The following is an 11036-nucleotide window of genomic DNA, read 5'->3' on the forward strand; positions in this document are numbered from 1 at the left end:
ACGCAGTCGCATTCCCCAGTTTTCCTGAAGACAAAGACCTGAGAAAGCGTTGGATCGCCAACATTCATAGGGATGTAGGAGCCGCTTTCACCATCACGAAGCACACGAAAGTGTGTTTTCGGCACTTCGCGGATGAGGTACATCACGCAGGAGCACACAAGCGACCGTCAGAGCAAATTGAAGTCACAACAGACTCGCCGAAGGCTTCTGCCAACTGCCGTACCTACGATTTTCGATTTTCGCACTGAAGACGAAGTGACTAAGCGCAAGCCACCAGCAGAAAGACACGCGCTGCCCTCGGCAAAGAAGCCAAAGCCATCAGCTCAAGGCGCCTCCAGTGTCATCACCCAGTCTGCAACTGCCACTGATGTTGTCCCTTCTGCAGATGACTCCCCAGGCGTATATGTAGTACCAATTGAACACCAGCACTGTGAATGTGTTGAAATGCTGAGAGCAGAAGTGGATTTGCTCAAGAGTGAGAATGAGGTCCTCAAAAGTCGTTGCTTGGCCACAGAGGACATGGAAGCACAGTTAAATGCTGCAGAGAGACATGTGTTCTCTATCCACAGAGTAAAACAATAACCAGAAATTATTGTCTTTCTACACTGGATTTTCATCGTTCCTTATGTTCATGGCGTGCTTCAACTTTCTGCACGATTTCGCCAAGGTGATGCTGACGTGGATGGGTTCACGGCCGGCACCTGATGACGCGTTGCAACACGGCAGCAAACCAGGCAGTAAACCGAAGCTAGAGCTGATGGAGCAGTTCTTTCTCGTCCTCGTCCGTCTTCGTCTCGGACTGAAAGAAGTTGTCCTTGCCGACAGGTTTAAAGTCCACCCATCCACTGTCTCGCGCACTGTCACAACCTGGCTAAATTTAATGTACCATAAGTTTCGTCAACTTCCATCTTGGCTTTCAAGGAGAAGAATAGACAAATTGATGCCACCTGCATTCAAGCAGTGGTATGCAACAACTCGCGTTGTGATTGACTGCACAGAGTTTTTCATTAACATCCCATCATTGCTGGCGCGGCAGAGTGCTACGTGGTCGGGGTACAAAACCACAACACGGTAAAATGCCTTATCGGCATTGCACCGCATGGTCATGTGACATTTGTTTCGAAAGTATTTGAAGGATCTGTGTCGGATCGTGCCATCACAGATCAGAGCGGTCTAATCAGTTTATTAGAGCATGGCGATTCCATTATGGCAGACAAAGGTTTTGACATACAAGATCTTCTTGTTACCCATGGCGTCCGCCTGAACATCCCCCCATTTTGCCAAGGAGGACGCCAAACGACCCCTCAAGATCTTGCAAGTACAAAGAAAATTGCTGCTGTACGGATTCATGAAGAAAGGAAAATGCAGAGGATCAAGTGCTTTGAGATCGTTGGCAAGGAAGTTGATAATACTATGTTTGACATTTTAGACCAGCTTATTTACGTGTGCGCAATGTTGACTAATTTCCAGGGCTCGTTGGTGGCATAAAAATTTCATCCGGACACTATTATCACAACTTGTTTGCAAAATAGTACAGCTTATGGCTGATACATGTATATACATTTGAACTTATTGACGAATGTTTACTCTGTCGTGCCGGTACTTGCTGCGAGGGGTGCTTCTGTGTATATGTACTAAAAATACAATACTCACAAGGCCAATGACACAAGCAAGTCTTTCTTTTTCGATACTCAGAACTTCGTGATTGGAAATAACACTCACCACGGCGACTCATCCTCTCCGGCGCCCATAACAGCAGGTGTGTCCCAAGGCAGTATCCTTGGCCCGACACTTTTCCTCTTGTATGTGTCTGACCTGGATCAGTGCCTTTCTCCCGAGACGCGACTAAGTTCCTTTGCAGACGACACAACCCTCTACAGCCTCATCCGCACGCAGGACAATACGCATGACATGACTGCCGCCTTGCAATCCAGCCTCAAGCGTCTTGAAGAGTGGGGAGAACGCTGGCGCATCAGATTCGAGCCCTCTAAATCGCAACAGCTGCTGATGACTACGAAAGCCACACACCCTGCTGTCACTGACATCAAGTTTGGAGGTATCGCGGTTCCGGAAGCCAACACCATCAAGCTTCTTGGAGTGACATTTGACGCCAAGCTGTCATTCCGGGATCACTTGCACTCAATTGCGACACGTGGCTGCCAGAGACTGGGTGTTCTCCGTCGGGCTTGCCGGGTGTTAGATTACCATGGCCGGCTTTGTGCATACAAGGGATTTGTGCGACCCATCCTCGAGTATGCTCCCCTTGTGTGGATGGGAGCTGCATCCAGCCACCTCGCCCGACTCGACCGTGTACAGAAACGTGCAATGGCCATTATTGGCCCTGGTGCCCTTCTCCAAAGCCTGTGCCACCGCCGGATTGTATCTGGGCTTGTATACCTGTACAAGCTCCAGTGCATCCCAGGACCACCCCAGCTCACCGCCATGATCCCCCCTCCAGCCAAACATGTAGAAGCTCGGCGCACCCGGAGTCAACCTCCTCCTGGCCAGCAGCACCATGTGCAGCTGCAGCAAGTCCTGGACAGGAGAGCACCTGCCTATGCTTCTCGCTCCTTCCCGTTTTCTGTAGTCTCAGTATGGAACAGCTTGCCAAGCGAAATTGTAAGGGCTCCACTCAGCTTGAAGCGGCTCCACACGTTCAAAGAAGATGTCCATAAGTACCTCACGCACCAACACTGGCTGATGGCTACCGACTTCTACGGATGAACTTCTGACTGTGGCACGGGTCATGTTCCTTGGTTCGGCTCTGCTGATGATATTGGGCTTCATTTACCTTTTATTATTTAAATTTTTATTATTAATTTTTTATTTAGTTTGTTTTGTTTGTTATGATTTCTTGGTTTTCCATCCGGTTTAGTTATAATTTAAATTATTATTTGGTGCAGCTTTAGCGCTATGTGGTGTATTATTTTCTTTTTCTTAATTTCGTATTTAGCACTTTTGGGCGTCATTATTTTCTTCTCATTATTTCGCACCAAGTTATTATTTGTGGTATTCTCTAGCTTCTGTTTGTTTTGCAGTTGTTCTTGTGCACCCCCCCCCCCCCCCACACACACACACTTTTTTCGATGCCTAGTTGCAACGCTGACGCCGAGACCTCTGGTCGGTTGAGTTGCTCCCAGCACATCAGCACGTCGTCCCTACATCCCCGATGTTTTGTCCTTTTCCTCGTTTCTTTTGTTCTCCACCTGTTTTCCAGTAGGGCTGTGTCAATAGTAAAAAAAAAAAAAAAAAAAAAAATCAGAGAGTTGTATTACTATGCACAGCAGCTGAGCTTGGGAATTTTAGCCAAACATTTACTAGTACTAAAAAAATACATGCCGATAATTCGGTGGAGTCACACTATCGTGATAACATTTCATGAAAAGACAGATACGGAGTGATGTATTATTATGATATACATGTCGTCGGGGTTTTTTTATTCCTTCGCACGATAGCCCTTCCGATTACTCTCTTATACATCACACGCACGCCACACTCAGAGGACAGATTATTTTCGTTGTTCCAAGGAGAGTCTCAGGAAGAAGGCACCCAAAACAACCAGAATGCGCACGATAAGCATGCAAGCATGCGCACAACAACAAGAACATGTACGATAATCTCCAACCGGCGCAGTCCGCGCGCGGTCCGCACCAACGTGCCAAAAGGGGCACACACGTGCCAAAAGGGCACGTCTGAGACTCTCCTTGGAGCAACAATGATAATCTGTCCTCTGCGTGTGGCGTACGTGTAAGAATAAGAGAGTAATCGGAAGGGCTATCGTGCGAGGGAATAAAACCCCCCGACGACAATTGGTGCCCAACGTGGGGCTCACACACACACACACACACACACATACACACACACACACATACACACACACACACACACACACAGATCACAGGTGCGTAGTAGTCTAAGGTCCAAGGTGGTATTTTCTAGAAACTCGTAACCTACATGTATAGGAGCTCACAAATCTTTTAAAGCTGTTTCTGACTAAGTTGTGGCTGCTGAAGACGATAAAAGTATCGGCAAGTCTGTACAGTTGTCCATTTGTTAGAAATAGCGATCTTCCGGTGCATACGGAAATTGTACATGTACTCAAACCCAATCATTCTAGAGTATATTGGGTTTTTGCATACAAAGTCCGTTTTAGACTCCAGTTGGTGGCAGTCAGGGAGGGTGGGAATAAAACATCATTCAGCTGAGTACATTGAAAAAAAGCAAAAATGTTTATGTAAAATTTAGTTGGACTTGCAAGGTCAGTGCGAGCAACTGTGCTTTGTCATTGTTGAGTACCAGTTCATGATCTGTGCTTGCTGGTCTGTTTGTTTTCTCTCACACAATTGAGGCGCTGTAGCACAGTGTACAGTGTCGATCATCCTGCCCAGGCTCTGATTTCACGTACCACAGTACGGTTTCTCTTGTTGCTCACTGTAAGGCCACCCTTTGTTAATTCATTGTTTAACGTCCTTTTTTTCGCGAAAAGGTACGCGGGAGGGCGGAAAAAAAACAAAAGCCCATTCCAAAAACTGGAAACCCCAATCAAACATTTTGACCAGTAAAGCATGTGATATATACAATATTTCTGGGTCTAACGGCACTTGCAGGCATAGAACAACACTCTTTGATGGTACATTGGAGCACATGCCTGATGAATCCAACAAAACAGGTACATAGCATGGAGTTAGCATGTCATGAATTCATTACATCTGGATTTTTACTAGGACACACACCGTGCGATATTTAAAAGCCAACAAAAAAAGAAAAAGAACACAAGACAAAGGCATGCCCGGGAGGCAAGATTATAAGTTTAAGGTCATGATCGGCACACTGTGAAATTACACAATCATGTATTTACAACTTCGCATATTATTGGTACTACTACTTTCTTGTTTTTTTTTCCGGTCGGAGGCAAAAAGGTACGCGGGCGCGGACGTTAAACAACGAAAAAAGAAAGGGTGGCCTAATGTGCATGATACAAGCTCCTTGGTACTCCATCATCACCTGGAGCTGTTGCTGCCATTGTTGGACCCTGCTGATATCCTTCTTGCAATGCCCGAACGTTGTTCCAACAAATGCACAACTCGCTCTTAGTTGTCACATTCGGTTTGGTCTCGTTCCAGTCTTTCGAATTGAGTGAGTGCGTAAACTTGTATGAAGTGGTGAAGCAAAAGCCGTGCGCCGGCAAACATTCAATGTCCGGGTGTAATGACGCACCAAGGTCCCGGAACTTGCGTCCAATTCCTGAGTGATTTTTGTGTGCCTAGCCTCTAGGTATCATACCATATTTGTTTGGTTCAACCGTTTTGGATGCCCACTGCAATACCATTCACTGTATTATGTGTGTATGTTATCCAAGAAATCTCTCATATTTTTGGGTGGACACTTGAAACCTCGCCATAAGTCAGTAACCTGGCATTTTGCACTAACAGAACTCCTAGGATATCAGCGCCGTCTCAGTACCTGGGGACAGTTGTAAAGAAAAAGAAAAAATATCCTTGGCCCACAATGCCCCACTAAAAAATCCGAAGGGTGTCGCGAAGACGACAATTTCCTTACCTTTCTTTCGTGGACGAAAAAAGACACTTCGCTTCGTCCGTTGCGCATGAAACGAAACATGAGGGTAGTGTTTATCAATTAGAATAGGTATCATGCACGAAGGAATGGCGAAAAGGTACTATGCTCGAGCGCTGGTCGTCATCTTGTTTGTCAATTTTGAGTCCCATTGAGAATTTTCTTCTCCAGACCTCTCAAATTTCCCGCGGATGCAAATAAAAGTGCAACTTCTAGACGACTTTTTTGAATTTGGCGCACGGACTGCGATGAAGTTTGAGTGAGCGGCGAGCGATCAAACATTTCGAATTTTTTGCGCTGCGTGCTGCGAGTCAGCAGCGCGTGAAAAAAAGGGATTTTCCCAGCTTCATAACAGGCGGCACGTGCCAGGACCGGCGCGGCGGGAAGTCACGGCCAGGAAAGCTTCTACTCGAAAAAATTTGAACAGTTCTGAGCTAGATTCAGTGAAATGGCTACAGTAGACCGATTTCGTCTCAGATCTGGAGCTGGACTCGCGTTTGGGGCGCGTTGTGGCGGACAATGAATAGTGCTCTTGTCGAGTTTGGGCGCATTGTATTTCTCTCATCAAGAGCTTTTCAACAAGCCCAAGATCTTCAAAATCGGTGAAGTAGAACAAAAGTTATGTTGGAAATGGAGTGCGCATTTTCGTGACTGCCACAAATTCTGCGGAAGCAAAAAAGTTACGGACTCCAAAGGGATAACACACACACACGCACACACACACACACACACACACACACACACACACACACACACACACACACACACACACACACACACACACACACACACACACACACAGACAAACACACACTTTTTTACCAGATAACCACAAACTATCATGGTGCAAACGCCGGCAAAAACGCACAGAGATGCACATAGCGATGGCAGCCGAAGCAGCGGAGGCGGGGCAAGAGCAGCTAAACCGACCAGGGGTCTCGGCCTCAGCACTGCTCATGCGCGCCAAACAGAAAAATACGAAAACAGAAAAAATGAGCAGGAGCACTACAGAGAAAATATGAAATAAGGTTGGCAGCACAGCCACGGAATGTTGTTCAATGGGAGGAAAAAAGTTGAGGATCAGGTACACCATACATTGACTGCATACGCCCAGCAGCAGGTTTTTTTTTTTTTTTTTACCAAGGCCACAGCTTCCAATCATGACATGCAAAGCAGCGGTGCAGCATCGCAGGCATGAATCGTGGACGTGGTGACGGGGTCTGATGTGCTCCACCGACCTAGGGTCTCGGCTTCACTGCACAGCAAATGCGTCGAAAGAAAACGGGGGCTAATAATTATCGGGAGATGGGGGGGGGGGGGAAGAAGAAGAGAAGAAAGAGAGAGAGAGAGAGAGAGAGAGAGAGAGAGAGAGAGAGAGAGAGAGAGAGTGAGAGAAAAAGAGAGAGAGAGAGAGAGAGAGAGAGAGAGAGAGAGAGAGAGAGAGAGAAAGAGAGAGAGAGAGAGAGAGAGAGAGAGAGAGAGAGAGAGAGAGAGAGAGAGAGAGAGAGAGAGAGAGAGAGAGAGAGAGAGAGAGAGAGAGAGAGAGAGAGAGAGATAGAGATAGAGATAGAGAGAGAGAGAGAGAGAGAGAGCGAGGGCGAGAGAGAGAGAGAGAGAGAGAGAGAGAGAGAGAGAGAGAGAGAGAGAGAGAGAGAGAGAGAGAGAGAGAGAGCTGGGAGATAGAAGAGCACAGTGCTCTTGGTGATGGGGACTGCGAAGGATAGCAGGTTCTGGGATATGTGCATGAGAATCAGAATATTGGTGATGATGGCAGCAGGGTTATAAGTTAAGCAGCTGAACACTAATAAGAACAGGGAAAGCGTTGGCGAGCAGATTCAAAGTGCATCAGTAGCAGAGAGCCAGTCCTGAGCAAGAAGGTGACGGTGCACCTTTTTCTTAAAGCTTTGCATGTGAGGCTGGGCGGGTGGGTGGTGGAACAGGTCTGGTGGCAGGGCATTCCATGTTGCAACGGTGCAAGCAGGGAATCCTTGGAGACAGCTATTCCGGGTGTTGGCAGGCAGGCCAGTTGTCATCTGGTATGGATGGGAATCCTGCAGCTGGAGAGACTGACGGGTAGGTCTTGTCTCGGGGGCACGGTGAGTGGCTGGTTTAGGCAGCATCTGCTTCAGAGGGCTGGATGCATCTAGATAGCAGAGCTTGTAGGTATAGGCAAGTGCAGCTACCAGGCGACGGAGTGCCAGGCTAGGGAGCCAAGTACCTGCTCCGATGATGTGGAGGCCCTTCGCTGGATCTGGTCCAGCTTCTTAAAATGGGACGAGGGTGAGCCCATCCACACTAAGGGGCAATACTCGAGTGTGGGTCGCACAAAGCCGTTGTAGACGCGTTGGCGGCTCTCGGCGTCCAGAATGGGAGACGCTCGCTTCAGGAAGCCAATCCGCTGGTTAGCACGGGAAGCTAGGGAGCGGAGGTCAGGGTGTCGTCAAAGGTGACTCCCAGGAGTTTCAGCCGACTCTCTTCACTGACCGGTGTGCCGTCAAATGTTGCTCGAGGGAGCTCCCAGGGCTGGCGATGGTGGCCTATAGACATAGCCTGCGTCTTGGAGGGCTCAAATTTGATCCTCCACTTATGTCCCCAACGGGAAAACGCATCAATGCCCTGCTGGAGGAGCTCGGAGCCACAGTCAATGTCAGCTCTTGATGTGAGGCAGTGGAAGAGAGTGGTGTCGTCAGCGTAGGCGGCTAGCTCCATACCTGGTGGGAGGTGGTCCTCGCCATCATTGGTGTAGAGGATGAACAGGGTGGACCAAGGATACTGCCCTGCGGCACGCCAGCTTTGGTCGGGTACGGACTGGAAAGTTCACCTCCAACTGCAACCCTCAAGTGACGATCAGTCAGGTAATCCCTCAGCCAAGCGAGAAGTGGACCAGTTACACCATAGCATTGTGCCTTGTGCAAAACGCCTACATGAGAGACGCGGTCGAATGCGCCAGCCACATCAACTGCAATGACTCGAACCACACCACCTCTGGCTGCAACGCGACTCCATTGGTAGTTGAGTAGCGTGAGTATGTCCTGGGTGCCGAGTTGGCTGCGGAAGCCATACTGACTTTTCGATAAGATGTTGTGTGCCTCCAGGAACTGTCGGATTGAGTGGTTAATAATGGCCTCCATGACTTTCGACAGAATAGAGAGGAGGGAGATCGGGCGGTAGTTCTTAACATCAGACTTGGATTTTTTCTTGTGCACCGGCACAACCATTGCCGTCTTCCACATTGTAGGTTGCCGACCTTGGTGGAAGGCCTGCGAAAAGAGCCGCGACACTGGTGCAGCCAGCTCTTTGCTGCATTGCCGGAGTACACGCCCGGGGATGCCATCTGGACCCGTGGCTTTGGCGGGGTGGAGTTGCCTCAGCTTCCGCTCAACCGTGCTTGGCCGAAAGTGGACATTGCGGAGTTGGGCTTGAGATCGGGGGCGGACTGGAGGGAGGCTGTTGGCTTGCAAGTCGTTGTCACCAAGACTGCACTTTGCGGAGAATTACTGCCCAAATGCTTCGGCCTTTTCGCTGCAGGTGGTGTGCTCAGTTCCGTTCGACGCACGCAGAACAGGTATGTCTGCAGAGCGGTGTCCTTGCCCACCTGCTCGCTTGACGGTTGTCCACCATTGTCGGCTGGAAAGAGCACCTTCTCTTATCTTTCGGCGGATACTGGTAGTGTGCGCTTGCTTGGCTCTGTGCAGACAGTTTGTTGCTTCACCTGTTGCCATAGAGTAGGCCAGCCGCAGGTGTGCATTGTTGGGCGAAGATCGGTGATGTCGCCAGGCACGTTGCTTCCTGTCAACAGCTTCCTGGCACTCAGGTGACCACCAGGCTGGGTCTCCCTGGCGTAGCTTCAGGGTTTTGGATGGGATGAATATCTGCATGCCCTCTTTGATCTTCTGTTCGAGTTTCACACAAGAGACGTCAATGCTGTTGTCATCAGTCAACACCCAGTTTGTGGACCGAAAGAAAGCCCGTAGCCGAGGCCAGTCAGCATGCTGGTAGCGCCACACGGTTCGCTTACTGGGACGGTCACAGGAGGGGGCAACTTCAAAGTCAGTTACCACAACTGCGTGGTCAGATTTCCCTAGAGGTGGATGGAGAGTTGAGATGACGCTTCCAGGAATATCTGACATTATGAGGTCGAGGATATTATTGCCACGTGTTGGCTCATGGACATGCTGATCGAGGCAATGGTGGTAACACAGATCTTCAGCAGCTTCACCAGCAGGGGAAGTTCTACTGCTGCCTAGCCATTCCCGGTTGTGAACATTTAGGTCACCTGCAACGATGATATTCTGGCAGCATTGCCTAGCTTCATCTATGCCAGAGCTGATGCTGTTTAGGGCAGAGATGTCTCCATAAGCGGATGAACCTGAGCGATACACAGCACATACTCCAATGGATGGGCCAGCTGCTGTCTTGAGGCGAACCCACAGGATTTCATTTCCACCAGTATCAATACATTCTAGTTCTGTGAAAGCCAGGTCGGCCCGAATCCAGATAGCAACACCGCCCCCCTGGGCCGTACGGTCCCTTCGAACTGGTGGGAAGTATCCAGGGAATGTGAGGTCAGCAGGCGTGGCCTTGTCCTCCGTGATTTTTGTCTCCGTGACGATGACAATGTCTGGGTTGTGGGCATTGAGAGAAGCTTGGAACTCCCCAAGTTTTGACAAGATACCGAAAGCATTTGTCAGCATGAGGCGGAGCATTCTAGGTGGTTGCCGTGCACGTGTTGGAGCCATCATTGTGAGGATTGGTTATCCTGCCGGGGTGGCTGCGCACCAGGCTGGGCAGGACGCTTCGCATCATGCGACAGCGAATCAGGTGACCGCTCGGCAGAAGAACGTTTGTGGCTGTGTGGCGTGGTTACAGGTGTGCCGGCAGGGGCAGCGGACAGGCCACGACTCGCGCTCAGGAAGTCATTTATCGTGGCGGCAATCCCAAGTTGCTGTTGCTCTTGATCATGCTGCTGTGCTTCCAGCTGGTTGGTGCTACTGTTGCTACTGCTGCTGCGGCGACTGCTGGTGCTGCTGCGGTGACTACTGGTGCTACTGCTGCTGCGGCGACTGCTGGTGCTGCTGCGGTGACTACTGGTGCTGCTGCGGCGACTGCTGGTGCTGCTGCTGGTGCTGTTGTTGTTCTTGTTGTGGCGGCTGCTCTTGCTGCTGCTGGTGCTGTTGGCTGCATTCGCATTTGTGGAGGTGTGGAATCTCCACGGCCTGCAGTAGAGTGGCCTTGGCCAGAAATTGGCGGACGTCACTGTCAGCTTGGAAGTGGCATCAACCGATATCCTGGCTGACACTTGCCCGTTTCCGGCTGTATGTAGGCTGCATTGGTGGGCTTTGACAGGCGTCCCTACGCTTTCCGACCTACGGTGTACAAACTCAGTGAGACTGTCCACTGTGCAGTCGTGGCTCAAGTTGCCCACAAAGAACACAGATCGCTTCTTTCTTGGCGGGCCCGCC

The 11036-nt window shown here is 49.7% G+C and overlaps 1 protein-coding gene across 1 annotated transcript; it reads right to left on the bottom strand.

Annotated features, from left to right (window-relative positions):
* Positions 1-9068: 9068 nt before the first annotated feature.
* Positions 9069-10280, bottom strand: LOC135827082 (uncharacterized). Its single transcript, XM_065339606.1, has one exon. It carries the CDS (start codon positions 10278-10280, stop codon positions 9069-9071), a length of 1212 nt encoding a protein of 403 aa, XP_065195678.1.
* Between the last annotated feature and the right edge of the window lie 756 nt (positions 10281-11036).

This window comes from Sycon ciliatum, chromosome 11 (assembly GCF_964019385.1).
Source record: "Sycon ciliatum chromosome 11, ocSycCili1.1, whole genome shotgun sequence".
NCBI lineage: Eukaryota > Metazoa > Porifera > Calcarea > Leucosolenida > Sycettidae > Sycon > Sycon ciliatum.